Raw genomic sequence first — 18,058 nt, forward strand, 5'->3', positions numbered from 1 at the left:
TTTGTGGGGTGGGGTGTGTGAGGGAGATGTTTTTTCTCAAGGTTGAATTCAAGCATGCGCATCTGTAGGCTTTCAAATGACTAACTTCTGGGTTTGGTATCAGAACTAGTTTTTTCTTCTTATCCCTTTTCTCTCTTCTGTGGCCCTTCATATTCTTTGCCTTCTATTTCAGAGTTTTCCTCACCTAATGTACAAAGAAAATTGCGATGTATATTTTCATGTAATTTGATTTTTTGGAATTCTGTCACCTTCTGTAGTGAGTTCTTCCAAAATATAATTTTTTCCAATACTACTGTGTCAAACTTGCTGTTTTCAGTATCAAAACAGGAAGGGGGGCTGCAGTTGGGTTGCAGCTTACCTGAGCATTTTCAACAAACTTCTGATTGATTTGACATACTGTATTTATTCCTGAAATTAAAAAAAAAAAAAAAAGCACACCTCTCTGCTGATTGGAACCAGCTTTGGCTCCAGCTGGCCCCCAGCAGAGCATCCTCCTCTAGTTGAGCTGCAGGTGGAAGCTTTTAACAGCAGAGTAACTCGCGACTCTAACACCAGAATGCTGCTTCTTCATCGTGTGAGAAGCCTTCAGTAGTGATAAGCTCACTGTGGCTGGACTCCATTCCAGAATACTGTGCAACAAGAGTGTACAAAAAGGTGTAACTGCAGGCTTCTTGAGAGGTGGGCTGGGGATGGGAGATGAAGGTGATCACCAGTTCCAGACTCACCCTGTGGGACATGAAAAAGGAGAAAAAAAAAAAAAAAAAAAGCCCCTGAAATATAATAATACAAGTGAAGGTGAGACTTATTCCTACAGGTGTTTTAGGTGAACAAGGTTTTTAATAATCACATTGATATACTTGGTAACTCAACTGTTTTCAGAAACCTGTAGTTATGTTTGGTGTAACTGAATAGCTTCCTCATGGGAACGGACTTGTGCACCGTTTCAGTGCCTTCAGCATCCAGACAATAGCTGATACTGATTGCCTTTTGAAAGGTTGTCTGAAGCTGTTGGTGGGAAATCTCTTGCCCACTCTCTGGCTGCCCTTTCTCATTTATCAAATAGTTGGGACTGCAGAATCCCAGCACTGTGGTGCTGTTCTCTCCCTGAAGAAAGAATTGGGAATGTTACTTCTCTATTGAGTAGCAGCGGCCCTGCTGTCTGTTCTTCCTTTCCCTTTCCTATAATGTATCTATGGAGCTAACACTGACACAAGGTAATTTTATTTTCTTTTTTTACTTTTAGCAAGTTCAGCAATGTTCTGTGCTTTGTCTTACGGAATGAAACATACGGTTTGTAACTGATGGATCTGTGAACTCCACAGAACAGTTCAACACTTCCATTTTTTCTTATTTGCTCTCTAGAAGAGCTGCTGGTTTGTTCCTTGTTGGTCTTCAAACAGCTACATGGAAGACCTGGTCACTCCACAAAGCTATCGGTTCTACTTTTTGTGAATTATTTGAATACAAGAGAACGTTTGGCTTACCTAGGATAGTTTGTGATTCCACACAACCCAGAGATTTCAAAAGATGCAGGTGTTGCTGATGCTCAGTAAGGCAGGTAAGATTTTGGTGCCACGCATCCAGCTTGCAGAAGGCTTCTGGCAGGCACAAAGGAGCCTAGTCAGTATTTCTGAGGTCACTTCGGCTTTTAGGTTTTGCCCTGTACATAATAGAACTTGATTTTTAATGTCCTTTCCATGCTGTGGTTGAGGGGACCCTGCCATGATGCTGAATGATAGCACTAGCAATGTGACTGACTTCAAGGTAAGAAAATGATTGAAGAGACACAGCATGTGCAAGCAGTGCCAAAACATTCGTTGAACAACCACATGAATGTCATTGTACAGCATTTTCATGTGTTCTGAGATCTTGTGTGTATTCTGTTTTATGTAGCCTGTCATTTCCAAACAGCTGCAGGGGCTCAGCGCTCAACAGTGGAGTGCAGGAGCACGCGTTGTTTTGTCACCGAGCTGTGAGGAAGGAGATGGGGCGCGTTTCACAGTGCTGTGCTGTATGAAGACACAGATGGGGGCTCTCCATCTTGCTTCAGGAGGTGGAACGTGGTAGGAGGCAGGGCAACTTTTCAGAGGCCGCTAAATGGTGAAGCGATGAGGAAATTACGTGATTGAAAACAATACTGTAGGTACTGTGTTAAAATACGTATGTGAAAACCGCTCTCTAGAGCTACATCGCTGCCGTGTCGGGCAGGCCTGGGGCGGGGCGCTGCTCGCTCCCTGCCTGAGGGCGGAGCCGCCGCGATAAAGCGGCGCGGGCTGCCGCCGAGAGCGGGCGGCGGCCGAAGTGGGAGGTGCAGCGCCGCTCTCGCGAGAACACCGCGCTCAGCTCGGCTAGGCGGCGCGGGCGGTGGCTCTCGCGAGAGTCGAGGCGCCGGACCCAACATGGCGGAAGGTAAGGGGGGGAGCCCGGGCGAGCGGTCGGGCGGGGCCGCGGTCGCCGGGCGCGGCGGCAGCGCTGCCGGCTGGGTGGCCCTCGGCGCTCGTAGGGGGCCGGGGGCAGCCTCTGTGCGGGGCTGACTGTGCGGTACTCTGCCCGCCGAGGGTGGGGTGGGGTAGCATTGCATAGGGCGGGCTGCCTGCTTGCCTACCCCTGAGGTGAATGTGAAATGGCGGGGGGGGCTGCTACGGTTTGGGAGGGCCTGTGAGGGCCCGTCCGGCGCGGGGCTCTGTGGGGAGGTGCGGCCCGGGGAGCTCGGTGGAGAGAGCTCGGTGCTGCCGGGGCAGGGTTGGGGATCGCCGAGGGGCTGTGCTGCAGATCCTGCACTGCGCTGCTGGGACCCTTCTGGCACGGTTGGGCTGCACCTGCAGGATCCCTGAGCCGCACTCGTGTGGCTTGGAGGCTCTCAGTTATAGCGTTCTAAAACTTAAACGGAGGTGATGTAATTTGCAATCTGCTCGGATCTCTACAGTGCTGTTCCTGTAAGACAGAAGCTTCCTCTTTTCCTCCCTGGAGGAAATTGAATCGGCAGGCTGTGCTGAAATGGCCTAAATTACAGGCACAGCAGAATCTCTAACTTCCAGCCTTAAAGCACCGCCTTCAGCTCCCGAACTCCAGCTCTTAGGCAGTAATAGAATTTCCAAACCATTTGTTAAAGATTAACTAGATATGGCACGTTCAGATCTAGTGTGCATCAGCTGAGGAGATGCTGCAACAACATTTTAACTTCAGCACACACATCGTAATAACACAGTTCTGTGCTTAGCTGACCCGCCTCTGATAGGTAGTAAATGTCAAAGATGTCTGTAGGTGATGAAACTTCTGTGCCAGGACACTCAAGGGTCTGGTTCAAGATCCTGTACTGCCAAGCAGTGCTGTGTTTGGAACAAGTCCTGTTTCAGGCATTCATACACCTCAAAGACTCTTCCCTAATTCAAACAATTCTCTGATGTTTTGGCTGAAGAAAGCATACAACCCCTGAGTGAGCCAGTGTGAATGTGGGCAAGAAGCTGGAGTTGAAGCCCTTCCTGCTCGATTCCTCATGAGGCCCGGATGGAGGGTTTTGTTTTGTCCCTTCAGATAAAGTACTCACATTCAGTATCTTTTTTTTTTAAACAGTTTTGAGTTAATGCTACAATGTGGTCAGCTGAGAAATGAAGGGAGTTTGTCAAATTGCGGCCAGCTGATCAGAAGCCAACTGCTTTTTCTCATGGAGGTGATGTCTCTGCATAAATCCCAAATTAGATTTATCCAAACCTCACAAAGACAAGCATAAAGCTTGCTTTTGTGTCCTTGTAAGAGTCATACCAGAGGATAGTAGGGGACATACAGGTATGAGTTAGATTAATGCTTGAGTTTAGAGCAGCTGGAAGTACAGCAGTATTTTTGGAATGGTTGTCACAGTAAAGACACAGTAAAGGGGGCAAAATTGAGGAGGAACAAGGAGCAGTAATGTGAACAGCTGTGAGGAGGAGGGGGCACAGTGGAGCAGTGGATATGAAGGACCGTACTCTAGGAAAGGAGATAATGCATTTTTTCTGTAATATTCCTCTTGAACACAGTTGGAAAGAAGAAAAACTTACCCATATTGTTCTTGAAGGGCGGGGTGGACAATGCACCGGGTTCCACTAGGCCCTCCCTCTAGTTTTTGGTACATGCTATCTGCTCCTTCAGTTGCCACTTGCCTCCCTTCTTATCTCTTTGGGTTCAGCTATCACAGTTGTTCTTTAGACTTCCTTGTGCTATGCTGTATGAGAAAAGGGCACTGGTTCCTTGTGAAGTCGTCTTTGAAGTTGATAAGGACCTTACACTTCTGCCAGTTAGTGAGGTGTTAGTGCATCTGCCAGGAATCTGTTAACAATTACTGCTGTTGTTCTCTTGTCCAGCCATCTGTTAACTCTAGGTATCAGGTGTGAGCTGAGGAGTTGCTGTGTGTGCACCAAACCCAGGCATCCTGTTTGTAGGTGTAAGTGGATTCACATTTAGCCAGAGCCCTTCATGCAAGTGAAGCTGTTCCTCAGTGTCTTGATGCAAGGATCTTCATTACTGTACAGTTACTGCACAAATAAGTATGTACATGTATATTTGGGTAGGTGAATATTCTAGCTTTATGCTGGTGATAATAGGTGCTCTGTAAAAGGGCTTGTCAGCCTTGAGAGCCAGTGGTCATTTTACACTGATTGTAAGTGTTCACTTCCCCTGAGATTTGAGGACTATAAATAGCAAAGCTGGAGTTATGGTGCCATTAGCTTAAAGAGAGGCGATACTTCTGTGTGAGCATGTGTATAACCAATGAATATAGAGATGTTATAATTATGAGATAAACAAGCAGGTTATTATACCAAAAGGAGAGTAGATAGAGCGCCTACCCTTGTCCTGGGCTCGCTGTAGAACTCCAAAGGAGGGATCTCCAGAAGAGTTCCTTCCCTACTGGTAGTCAGCCCTTAAATGGCTCTAGGAGAGGTGCAGCCAGGCTCCACCCTTCCAGCAGCACAGGTGAATTGCCTTCACTGTGCTCCCAGGGCTGACTCAGTGCTCAATCAGAGGTTCAGGCTGTGATTCAGCAGTTCTCATACAGTGTGTGCTCCTTTCAGAGTGGCAGTGCAGTATGGGCTCCTTAAATGAACAGTGCACTGGGAAGCTTTAAGGCAGTTCTGCACTGTGCAGCCAGCGAGGTGGCTTTGGTACAGTGAGAGGATTTGAGGAGTTACTTTCTGGTGCTGATTCTTTATTCCCATATTCTCACTCTCATTGTTTGCCTTGAAGATGTAGTTATTATTTAAGGTTGCCTATGCTGTGAGGTACAGCAGGCAGCTTCTTGGTCCTAGCTCTGGGTTGGTGTGATGCCTGAGAATTTCAGTGTACCAACAGCACTGCTCCTGCACTAGTTTCTGCAGCAGTTCTTTAAGGTATGTTTCAGTGGGGCTCTCAGCTTGTATCAGATGCTGTTTTCCCCATTGTGGCAGTTGGGTTTGCTTTGTGCCACCCTGGGCAGCTTCCCTGTGAATCACTCAGCAGTTGCTCCAGAGAAATGCCCTGCTAGTTCTGGGAACACTGGAGCTGTGCTGTCCTCAGTAGATGAACAGAGCAGTGCTTCAGGCTCCTTTGAGGGTTGGTGTGCTGTTGCTAGCAGTTCTGGAATTGTAGTGTATTTCAACACAATAAGCATCCCAGAGGAGGTGAGATTGATTAGCTGTTAAAGGAGGAAGCTAAATAAATGGCTTTTCAAGGAAGTACACTGCTGAACTTGCTTAAGTAGTGTTAACTGAAGAGTAAAACAGGGTAAATTACCTCCTGTTTATCCATTAGAGTTTAGTTAAAAGACTTCTGAGGGAGTATTTGCTACAGCAGCCCGCAAGAAGAAAGACTAAATGAGGCTTTCATCTGCAGCTGAGCAGGAGGAGGATGCTCTGCCCAGATGGCTGGAGCACAGCCAAAGCCAGCCGTGCTGCTGATCTTTGCACCAGGAGCAGAAAGAAAACACTGGCCGTAGAGCTCAGTTCCTCATTGTTTGTAGTAGTGTCTTACATTCAGTAAATATTTGAGGAAAACTTGTTGAACAGTGAATTCCTTTCTAGCAGGGAGGAATCTTGTAATAACTTTCCCAGTGAAAATCATTGGTTACTGTCCAAATTTCTCCTCCCTGCCCCCTTCTTGTTGCAGGATTGACTTTGGATGTAGATTTTACTTAGGAATTTGTCTGATTGGTGTGGGTTCTTACGGGCGGGTAATAATCAGTGAACCACAGAGACAGCAGTGTGCAGTTTGTGCAGGTAGGTTGGGCACTCTGGGTAGATATGGGACTGTCAGCAACTGCTGCTATGCTCACTGTGCTCAACGCAGCTGCTGTGAAGGCAGTCAGCATCACAGCTGAACTGAGCTAATTGCTAACTGCTGCTGAGAGGCTTTGTCCTCCACTCCTCTGTGAATGACCCAGTCGTGGACTTGGATGGCTGTGGAAAGCTTATGTTGGGTAGGATTTGGGAGCTTTGGTCGTGAGCAGCTTTTATCACTGCGTTCTGGTGATTTCTCCCCCCTGCCAAATGTGCCTGAAGCCAGCAATGATCTGAACTGTTCAGTATGGGGATGTGATGGAAGAGCTTTACTGCAAAGACGCCTGGTAAAATTGTGTGCAGCACTTATGGGGCGAGTTACACTGAGATGCCAAATGAAGATGTGCAGTGTATCAGCCTTGAGTAACGCTGTGTGCCTCTGCAGAGGAGGTGGCCAAGCTGGAAAAGCACCTGATGCTTCTCCGCCAGGAGTATGTGAAGCTGCAGAAGAAACTGGCTGATACGGAGAGGAGATGCAATCTTCTGGCTGCCCAGGCTAACCAGGACAACGCCAGCGACACTTTCATCAGCAGACTTCTTGCCATTGTAGCTGAACTCTATCAGCAGGAGCAGTACAGGTAGGAGGCTTCCCTTTGAGGAAGGGGAGATGACTGAAAGGTTTGACTGTCAAGGCACAATAGCACGGTAAAATATGATGCTTGTTAGGTAGTGTAAGTCAGAGTTGGATTGTTTCTTCTTTAAATCTAAAATCCTGGTCAGAAATAAAGGTGTAGAATAGTAATTGAAAAAGAATGCAAGTCATAAGATAAGCTTTAAGATCTTTGTGCTTTGTACTTCACAGTGGTGTTTTGGTTTAGAAAGTTGTCTGGAAGATGCAGCTACGCAGTCAGAGCATTTAGAAACTAGAGAACTTGAAAATCAACAGAGCATGTACTTTCTAGCTGCAAAGGATAACCTGTTGTTAAAGGGGTCAGTGGAAATTAAAGTGTTCTTGACAGCTGCTCTCCTAGGAACTGGGGGTTCTTGGAGTGTGCCTTGTCCACAAGACTGCTGTCAAACTTTGTCTGTTCTGTTGCTGGTCTTGCCTGCAACCTTTGGTGCTTAGCTGACTGCACTGCTGTGGACATTGCAACCTAAATATTTAACTGCGGGATTTCTGGCTTTTCCAGTCTACTACAGTACTTCCTTAGTAGTTTACTGTGAGGCAGTTAACCTTTAATGATTCATTCACTGTATTTCTACATAGAAAAAATAAAAATTGGGTTGTTTGTCACAATGCTGCATTTAACCAAATGTGTTTTGGTATCTCAAACAAGCTGAACCTAAATGTGGACACAGGGATGGATACTATGGAGTTGCTTAATCTGTTCATATCCAAGCATAGAGAAAGCCTGCTTTATCCATGTCTGTGCTTTTTTTTTCCCCTCTCATCAGTGATCTGAAGATAAAAGTTCGGGACAAGCACATCAGCGCTCACAAATTCGTCTTAGCAGCACGCAGCGATGCTTGGAGTCTGGCCAACCTCGCCTCAACCGAGGAGCTGGATCTGTCAGGTCAGTTACTGCTCAGAGATACGGGATGCTTCAGTTGTCTTTAGGGTGGCTGGTGAAAGAGTCTGCTGGAAAAAAGGTTACCCTTGTACTTTTTGGTTGGGCTACAACTGTCTGCTAAAAGGGATGTTCAGTCGATTGATAATGAAGCTCTGTTGAAACAGGGAGGCAGGCTTGTGAGCTTGATGCTAGTGCTGGTTAAATCAATAACTTGCCTTCTTTGTCTTTAATGAACAGGGGTTGAGAATGGTTTCCTGTTTGTCTTTTCTAGAATCAACTAAACGTAATGAAAAGCAAATCTGTATGGAGGAGCTTGACTTCTTCCTTTCTAAGGACAGGGCTTTTTTGAGGTAGTGTGCATAATTGCTCTGAAGTGTGTAATGGAAACACCTTGCTTCTTGTTAACAGTGTGTGTGGAGGAAATGAGTACCAGTTTTCATCTCTTGCAGAAGTGATGTGCTTTGGTGTTTTGATACCTTTACAAGATAGGCTGAGAGAAATGACATGTTCTGAAAGACTGTCTTGTACAAGATGTTTTATTCTACTGTTGCTGTTTCTTGCGCATTCTTACACTGAGCAGAGTTTCTGCAGGTTGGGCCTTTTGACAGATTTTCTGTACTTAGCAGTATAGAGGAGTTTTGCACAATTAATTTGTGAGCAGTAAAAATGGGTATGAAGTTAGGCAGGTTTGCAGGCTTGCATGTTGAATACCGAGCATTGGCTTCACTGTCTGTGCTAAATCTTACCCTGAGTCCTAAATGCTGACAAACTGGAAAGAAGCAAGTCACAGCAAGCCAGCTTGTGAGACAGCTTGTGGCAGGCTTTGCTGAAAAAGGATTTCAGGATCTTTCTGCAGCTGCAGTAGAACAGAGGCCAAGAAGTCTTTAAATTGAGTGATTTACTCCCAGAGAGCTGTATGCTGCTGGTGGCTTTGTTGCAAGTCTTTAAATGGTAGTCATTGCATTTCTAGCTCTGTGTTCTCACTGATCTGAGAACCTCAAATGTAGTTGTGTGGTTTTGCATGTTTAGCAATGCAGACACTTCCTATAACAGAATCATACTTAATACTATTGACTACATAGAACAAATGAGAAACAAGAAAACTTTGGTATGTAGCACAGGGATTTGGTTATCGAGTAGTTGGAACAAGCTACAAACAGTTCCTCAAAAACTGTGTCAGGTTTTCTAAAGAAATCCTTTCTAAAAGAACTGTCAAGGTGGCTTAAATCCTGATTTCAAAGTACAGGCAGCGTGTAAAACTCAGTGCTTTCAGACTTCTTCTGTTTGTTCTGCAGACTACAAGAGCTAAGCATACATTCTCCTGTTGGGAGGGAGAATATGTACCCTTTTCTCTGCCAAGGCAGAGCTGATATTACAGTTCAAGCAGTCTTCCCTGGTTATTTCAGGTTAGGCCAGAGGTGCTTGCCTTGCTGAAACCTCTTGTTCCTTAGGAGATGCTCTGTGTGCTGTGTCTGGTGCTCTGCTGACCAGCTGGTGCAGCTGTGTAAAGGTGTTTTAGGATGGGTCTTTCAGTGCCTCAAATATGTTCATCTTCTATTTAAAAGAAAAATACAAAACAAAAAACCAACTGTTGAAGGGGCTAATGTTGCTTTTCTAAATGATGGGGTTTTTGTGGTTGGTTTTGGTGTTCTGTTTTTTTTTTTTTGCAGTTGATCTGATCTCTTGTTACATAGTAATGCTCATCTATGTATCCTTGCAATCAATTGCTGCAGTATTTCTGAGCTTCTGGCTGTTGGGTTTGCATCTGTGTTTCTCTTTTCCAGGGAAAAGAGGTTTTTGCTGTGTTTAAGAACACACAGGCTTGGAATCAGTATTTAGAAACTCCTGAAGTCTAACCACTTTGTTAAATTAGCTTCCCCCTGTCTTAGAAACTTACTTCTACATTACTATTATTATTATTACTATTATATTACTATTATCTTAGTAATACTGTGTAAGCAACTGTATTGAAGTGCAGCAGTCCATAATACAGACAGCTATAAAACAAGGGGGAGGATTCTTACAGAGAAAAGGGGATTTGGGCGTGGAAATGTCGGTGTGGATTTGTCCCTCTGAAGTCTTTGCTCCTCTATGGCCATTTCTCATCCCTCCACGTGATGTTCATACAGCAGATACTGGGAGATGCTGCAGGGAGCCCTGTAGCCTTCACAGTGTTCCAATGGAAGAAGGATTTTCCTGCTTGGTGCCAGCATTGGCTTTAACTTCCATCCAGTTTTGTCTCTTTGTTCTGACATTGTAGCAAGCTAAAGCAGTACAATTTCAATGAGACTTTTTTCCTGGTAGCTGTGGCTTTAACAGTCAGAGGAATCAAAACTGCTTGAATAGGTGATTGTTCTTTAACTATTTTATTAATCCCTGTTGCTCCCTGCACCAGATGCTGACCCAGAGGTAACCATGGCAATGCTGCGCTGGATCTACACAGATGAACTTGAGCTAAGAGAAGATGATATCTTTTTGACAGAGCTCATGAAACTAGCTAATAAATTTCAGCTCCAGCTGCTTAGGGAAAGGTGAGTCTTGGTAAATGCAGTCATTATCCTTAAACTCTTTATCTTCGTTTGAATAGGAATAGGTTGACAGCTGCTAGCAGTTGGATGCAGCTTTGGTTTCTTTCGAAGACTTGAGGTTTTCAGTAACGTAGCATGACATTCAGCTGATCACAGGAAAAGGAGCTTTGTGCTATCGTTACACTGTAGCTGTTTCTCCTCACGGCTCTAATGTTTACTTTCCAGTTCTTCTTCCAGCCAAACTAATAACCCTAATTTGGCAATGAGAGAAAGTGGAGAGCAGCATGTTAATAACAAGCTCTGGAGAGCTGTAAGAGAAGAAATATTAAAATGCTAGGAAGAATCAGTGACGGGTAGTGTGCAGTATCAAGCAGAATGGCTTGGGTTGAAAGGGGGGCCTCAAAGATCATCCATTTCTAGCCCCCTGCTGTGGGCAGGGTTGCCAACCACTAAATCAGGCACCAGATCAGATTGCACAGAGCCCCATCCAGCCTGGCCTTCAGCACCTCCAAGGATGGGGCACCCACAGCTCTCTGAGCGGCAGTGCCAGTGCCTCACTGCCCTCTAAGTAAATAATTTCCCCTAACATGTAAACTGCATCTCCACTCTTTTAGTTTAAAGCCATTTCACCTTGTCCTATCACTGTCAGACCATGTAAAAAGTTGCTCTCCCTCCTGTTTATAAACTCTGTTCTGGAAGGTTGCAGTGAGGTCTCTCCAGAGCCTTTTCTTCTCCAGATTGAACAAGCCCAACTCCCTCAACCTTTGTTCATAAGAGAGGTGGTCCAGCGTCTGATCATCTCTGTGGCACTCCAGCAGTGCCTCATTATTCTTGGGCTGATTTATATAATTCTAGAAGGGGGTGGCTTGCTGTCTTGAAAGCATGAGAGTGCTCTTACCCACTGGGTTAGTAAAAAGGCTGAGTGTATGAAATGAAACCTCCTTGGGTTTTGTGCAACCTGAAGCTTTGAATTCGGTTAAAGATGAAGACAATGATGATCTTTTGTCCAGGAGGTGGCTGAGGCTGCAGCAGTGCTTAGCATTCTTGCTGACATTTAATTGTCTCTCCGTGAAGCAAACTAAATTGGTATTAGTGCTTTTAACAAGTGTTTGACATCTGTTGGGCCAATGCTAAAAATGTCTTCAGGCTTTAGTACCTAAGTAGTTCTCAGCTGTTGCCTTGTTGCAGTTGTGTGGTGACAGGGAGAAATCTGCAGTACAGTATGCTACTGGTAATTTGTAAATGTATTTGAAAACATCTATCAATACTTCCCTTCAAGTGCAGCCTAGATTGGGATCACTAGAATACTTACCTTAAAGTTCAGTTTGAAGTACTCGAGTTCTCTTCCTACAAACTCAGCTACTGCCTTCAAACTGTGAAGATAATCTGATGGATCTACTATTAAACCTCATCCATTCACCAAACAAATAGTTGTATTTGGCAGGCCAGTTTCTACCTTCAGTGCAAGAGCTGCTTGTGTGATGCTGTAGTACTTAGGAAGTAGGGAAGGTGTTCAGGAAGCTCAGCTTGTTCAGTTGGGAGAACTGTGCTATTTTTCTTCACTGTCAGGTTCCTCCAGTGTATTGTTATGGGAACTCAGCTTAAGACAGGCTGCTACCTAAATAAGAACCTACTCTTCAGGAGCTGTCTTACAGAGCTTATGGTTAAAGTACGTTTATGCCAGGCGTTCTACTGACATCCAAGAGAAGAGTGTCTAGAGCCTCGTAACAGCTTGAGGGGCTGCTTACTGAATGGCTTTTTTTCCATTTTGACAGATGTGAAAAAGGAGTCATGTCACTAGTTAATGTCAGGAACTGCATTCGTTTCTACCAGACTGCTGAGGAGCTGAATGCTAGCACTCTTCTGAATTACTGTGCAGAAATAATTGCTAGTCACTGGGTAAGTACTGATAGAAGGAAGCAAGAGGAAAAATATTGATAAGTGTAGAAATGTAAGCTGTGGAACTTTACTGTCTAACCTCAGGAATGTATCTTTGTATGCTACCATTCAAGCACCTCAGTTGGGATGGGGATTTCATGGATTTCTGGTACCTTCTGGTGACCAAGGCATCTGTTATCCTGAGCTTTATATGCTTTGCAAGGCAGCGTTGTTACATGTGAGTGGTTTGATGCAGGAATAACTTTTCCTTTCCTCCTCTTTTTCAGTTACCTTTATTCCATGCTGCTTTTGGCAGTACACTACGTAGTATTTTATACAATATTAAATCATAATTGTTTGAAACAATGTATGTGAAATGGCTCTTCCTCCAAGATTGTCTCTGGAGATGATGTTCATTTCACTCTCGGTGTGAATGTGTTGGTGGGGCAGTGGGGAAATAGCCTGTAGTCTGATGAGTTGTTCTGTTCTTTGGAAGTACTTTGCCATGAAAAGTCTCTTAGTTTTCTAAACATGGCACAAACCAAAGAGGTTCTGATAGGCAAGGGAGTTGTATTATAAAATATTGACCGAGCTGTTCAGAGGTTCATCCATAGTTGGTCTCTGTCTAGGCGGGGTCACAAATCCCAGCCTTGCTTTTACTCCTAAAAATAATCCTAAAAGAGTCAAGCCAGAGAAGAGTTTACTTTCTCTAATGGGGGGAGCAGCAAGTGATCCTGCAGCTGACTTGGAAGTTTCACTTGCTCTGATATTTTGAGGAAATCGTGATTGCTTGTGTAAAGTCTTAGTCCTGAAAATAAGTCTTCTGGTCAACAGCAGACTGGTGCGTGAAGGCTTAGGTATCTTAATCTAAAATGTGCTGTGCAGACCTGTATCTGAACCTGCTAGTCAGCCACTGTAACTCCTTCTTTAGCTTCTGGCTGGTAACTTGACACTGCTCTGCCTGAAGATGAGGTTATTTCTGTTTAGTCAAATATGCACTGACTCAAACCAAAGGTGGTCTTCTAAAGTTTTGTGTAGCTTCATTCAGGCACAAAGCTTCTGTGGAGATGTTGTTCTTCAGTAGGGTGGTTTTGTTTTTACAGAAAGGCTTATTGCTGACCTGTGATTTAAGTCTAGATAGAGAGTTAGTTTAGGAGCTGGGTGTTTATCTACTGTAGTGAATGGTAAACTGCTTGTTTTCTCTGCCTGTAGACAACAGGGATGGAAAACACCTCACTGTAACAGATCTTGAAACTAAAATGTAAGACTTCCTCAGTGTTTCTTCGTAGCCTTAACAGGCTCTCTTGGATTGTTCCTGCTTGTTGTAATGTCATGCATGTTATCAAAACAGTGCCATTAACTGAGCTTGCGTTGTGAACCTGATGATAACATTATGCAGTGTGCTGCTTATAAACAAAACAAAAGCATTGCTCAGCCTTTGCTTTTTTGTTATTCTAGGATGACTTGCGGAAAGAAGACTTCAGTAGCATGAGTGCTCAGTTGTTGTATAAAATGTTCAAGTCAAAGACAGAATATCCTTTGCATAAAGCTATTAAAGTTGAGAGAGAAGATGTAGTCTTCTTGTATCTTATTGAAATGGATTCACAGGTACAGTGAGACTAACTTACTGCCTTCAAAAATGTCATGTTTTAAATAACTAGTTTCTAACTGCTGGTCTGAACACTATCTGTTTTTGTAACTAATTCTCCTTATTTGCATGTTTATTACCACAGCTGCTTTTATGTCTGTAATACTCATTGAGTGATAAAAGCTCCCTGAAGACATAGTTAAGAAGTGATTTATGACAGTCTGTTGCATGCAAGATGTTTTAAATAAAATGCATTGCTTGGTAAACTTTGCTGCTTCATGGCAGTTCCTGTATAAGATGTGCTTACCTAAGTGCATCACTAGCATTTGGCATTAGAGGTGAAGGTCTGCCATTACAGTAGCTGGAATTGGCTGTTGAAATATTAGGTTGAGCTTTTGTTGTAACTTTGTAACTGAAGTCAACCGACTGAATTTGTGTTATAGCTTCCTGGGAAGCTCAATGAATTGGATCAGAATGGAGATCTTGCTTTGGATTTAGCCCTCTCCCAAAGACTGGAGAGCATTGCAACTACGCTGGTCAACTACAAGGCTGATGTAGATAGGGCAGACAGAAGAGGCTGGAGTCTGTTACGTAAAGCCATCCAAAGAGGTAAGAAAACAGGATATGAAGCCTCTAACTTGCAGTAGTTGTAGTGTGAAGTATAGATTCTGAGATCTATTCCTGTCTCATTCCATGTTTGACAACAATAGTTAGAAAGCTGTAGTCACAGATAAACATTGTCCTATCTATTTTTGTTGAAACTAAAAAACTAACACACTGGTGAAATAAATTGTATGACACCAAGAAGCAATCTAGTAAAGTATTTTCTGCTGAAGGAAGAAACATAGGATAGGGTTCTGTTGTGGCAATCTGCAATGTCTTTTTGATGTACAGTCTCATTAAGCATGGACAACCTAGGTAAAAAATGAAGTTTAAGTCTTCTAGATCTGTTTTGAATGTTGCATCTGCTTCTTACTGATCACAGTTAACAGCAAGTACCTGGGGAAAGATGTGGAGCAGAGGGAGATGCTGTGCCAATCTAAATATCTACAAAGTTCCAGCAGATAGTAGGATGGTTATCAGTAGAGCCCAAGTACAACTATGTGATTACGTTAAGCTGTTCTTCTACTAGTGTAGAAAATGCATCTGAGAAGAACTGGAGCACAATAGGACTGCATTGCTATGGCTGCTGTGCTCTGAAGGCTTTGGAGAAGGAGCATCTTGGCTTATGGCCAAAGTCTGGTAAAAAAAAAAATCTGTAGCAAGCACCCCGTGCTGCTGGCTGATACAGGGCTGTCCTTGGCAGCTCTGTCTGTCTCAGAAAGCCAAGCACAACAGGAACCCTACTGAGGACTGGACCTCACAGGTGTTGTGGTGCTACAAATAATTAAAACCATAAATCTCTTCCTAAGAGTCTGAAAGAACTTGCTACTTGAAGTAATTGGGGTTTTGTGGGCTCAGTGCAGCTCACAATTTCTTTCTTTAATCTCTTATGTAACTAAATGGTTGCTGGTGTCAGATCCTGTGAATAAAGTTTCTGGAGCAGGATGTCTAAGCATAGGTCAGTGTTGTGGCTGCAGCACAATAAAGCACCGACAAAATTACAGCAGGCTGTTCTTCACACTTTGTGTGCATTTGCATTTGTTTCATTTCTGATGTCTGCTTTCAGTCTAAGCTAGAGCTCTGAGAATGAACAGCTGTTTTTCAGTAACAAGCTTCAGTAAGATGATCACAGCTAACAGCCATGCTCTGGAAAAGGAACTAAGGCAAATCTTCTGGACTTGCCACGTGATTCTTACTTCTGATCACTGAGGAGTGGGGGAACGTCAGATAAGGAAGTGGAGTGGTGGTGTGTGAATGGAATTTCATTTTTTTTTTAGTGCTGGAGATGATACAGCAGTACATATTACTTTTTCAGGCCAGCAGGTTTCTGTATTCACTTTTGCTGTCAGGATGGGCAACTTGTGAGTAAATGCCTTCAAGCCAGTGTTTGGAACAAGGGAAGCTAATAATATGCTGAAAGCATTCTCTACATGTTGTTTTAAGTCCAAGGCCTTGTGCACAAAAGTGGGCCTGAGTTCTGACTTCTGAGCAGAGATTTATAGGACTGTCCTGTGTGAGGAGTCCTGACTACTGAAGCCACTGCTTCATGTGTAATGGGGTTCACACTTTTAAGGGCAAAGGCTGCATGACTGCTTGTTTGTGTAGCAATACTGAACAGATAGTGACCAACTTCAGCATTCTTCTGCCTGTCCTGGAATAGTATCATTCATTCAAAAAATACATCTAGTCCTCAGCTTGCCTAGCTGAGCATTAAAGCAGCAATGGATTTGTCTTGATACAGACTCCAGCAAACTTAGTATGGCCATACCGGGTGAACAGGTGTGTGAACTTGAGTCTTCTGTAACCTCAGGGCAAAACACAAAGGAAAGAGGTTGTTACAAAATCTGAATCCTGGTTTTGCAGTCAGGTGTTCCTGAAGTTAGCTGTGGGAAGGCATTCTAAGAGCAGACCATTCTAGTGGTATCGTTGTATGATACAGAAGGAAGGAACATGCATCTGTTTTTCTTGATTTCTATAAAATGTACGATTTCCATTGCATCTGTAAGTAACCTTATTTTTTCACGACAGGAGATAAATTTGCTGCAAACTTTCTCATTAAGAATGGTGCCCGTGTGAATGCTGCTACGCTGGGAGACCAGGAGACTCCTCTGCACCTTGTGGCATCTTACAGCCCTAAGAAGCATTCACCTGATGTCATGGCAGAGATGGCACAGATAGCGGAATCTCTCCTACAGGCAGGAGCCAATCCAAATATGCAAGACAGCAAAGGAAGGTAAATACTGGGTGGGGTCAAGTCTGCTAACAGTTTAATTATCTATTAAACTAGTAGTGATTATCTAAATACAGTCCACTGGGAACCTTCCCATGTCTCAGCAAAGCAAAGATAACAGTGGAAGCAGGAAAGGTGAGGTTGTTACTTCAGTTTGAGACCTACACTCAAAGCAGAAAGATGTTTCAGGTTGGATAGTGCACTGTCATGATCGATTTCCCTATAGGAAGCTGGGGTGAATTGACCTCTGGAACAGCTGGCTAACAGTTGTTTGCCTTTATTGGATCACTGAACAGTAAACTAAGTGAAGTAAGATGACAGCATTCCTAAAAAGTTGCTTCTTTGAAGCTCTGTCAGCAAAACTGAAATTATCTCAAAAAGCCAACGTTTTCAGTGTATTTACTTGATGTATAGAGTCTCTACACTGCCTTAGAGGTTAAGTTGGTATGGTAAACGTCAATGAAATGGTGTAGAAGCTTCAGGGTGTATTAGCTGTTCAATTTGGCTATGCTTTTGTGCTCTTTCTTTTAAGGTTATTTCTTGTGCTAATGTAAAGAGTTGCTTACTCCTAAATCAATTGGAACCATATCCTCTAAAAGGGCAGCTCACTCTTTCTCTCCAGATGTATGTGAGCCCTTCCCTGGAGAGCACAGGTGATGGTTGGCCCCATCAGTCTGTTGGGGTATGTTGAGAAGCGCGGGCAAAATCTTAAGTGCCTCACTTGCTGATGTAAGTGTGCTTTGCTCCATTTGCAGGACCCCATTACACATGTCAATTGTGGTCAGAAATGAACCTGTATTCAGTCAGCTTCTCCAGTGCAAACAGTAAGTTCCACTTAAGTGTAAAATACACTGAGTACCTACTTGAATGAAAGCATGAGAACTGGTTTAACAGCTCTTCTGGGCCTTTTTTGAATTATAGTAAGTCTAGCAATAGGCTAGGGATGCAGAAGCGTGAGGGCTTTGCCCAAACTGAGAGGTCAGAAGCCAAGCAAATTTGCTCAACTGTAAAGAAATAAGCAGTATCTCAGTGTTTTTCTAAGAGAGCTAGAGGAAATAATGTACCGGTGTCTTAGTTTGTAGTGGAATCAAATGGAATAATAATGTATTTGGACATTTTTAAGAGCTTCATTTTCAGCTTGGATTCTACTTAAAGTGACTTCATAGAATGAGGAAACAGGATCTTAATCTGACTCAGTTTCCTCCATAGCTGAGTTCACAGTTCTTGTACATGACTAGAAAGAAGTCTTGCCTGTTTGATAAAGTTTGTGACAACCTGGATCTAGCAAGACCACATTTTTCATCAGAGTAATGAGCTTAAACTTTGTAGTTATTAAAAGATATCTTGCTTGTTTCAGAGTATTTACAAATTCTACTGTACTTCAGTTACTCCAGAGGTTTTTATTTAAGTGAGCAGAAATTGTCAGTGAGGAA

At 43.6% G+C, this 18,058-nt stretch overlaps 1 protein-coding gene across 1 annotated transcript in view; it reads left to right on the forward strand.

Annotated features, from left to right (window-relative positions):
- Positions 1-2,399: 2,399 nt before the first annotated feature.
- ANKFY1 (ankyrin repeat and FYVE domain containing 1) overlaps positions 2,400-18,058 on the forward strand; it is a gene marked incomplete at both ends in the record, with an annotated part of 28,323 nt that continues 12,664 nt past the window's right edge. Inside the window, 9 exons of the mRNA XM_079545265.1 lie at positions 2,400-2,409; positions 6,652-6,865; positions 7,683-7,801; positions 10,194-10,329; positions 12,102-12,225; positions 13,663-13,812; positions 14,236-14,401; positions 16,424-16,628; positions 17,381-17,449. Of these exons, the coding sequence (XP_079401391.1) occupies positions 2,400-2,409; positions 6,652-6,865; positions 7,683-7,801; positions 10,194-10,329; positions 12,102-12,225; positions 13,663-13,812; positions 14,236-14,401; positions 16,424-16,628; positions 17,381-17,449 (1,193 nt within the window). The remainder of the gene's footprint in view (positions 2,410-6,651; positions 6,866-7,682; positions 7,802-10,193; positions 10,330-12,101; positions 12,226-13,662; positions 13,813-14,235; positions 14,402-16,423; positions 16,629-17,380; positions 17,450-18,058) is intronic.

Source organism: Tetrao urogallus (assembly GCF_951394365.1).
Source record: "Tetrao urogallus genome assembly, chromosome: 20".
In the NCBI taxonomy this organism is placed as follows: Eukaryota; Metazoa; Chordata; class Aves; order Galliformes; family Phasianidae; genus Tetrao; species Tetrao urogallus.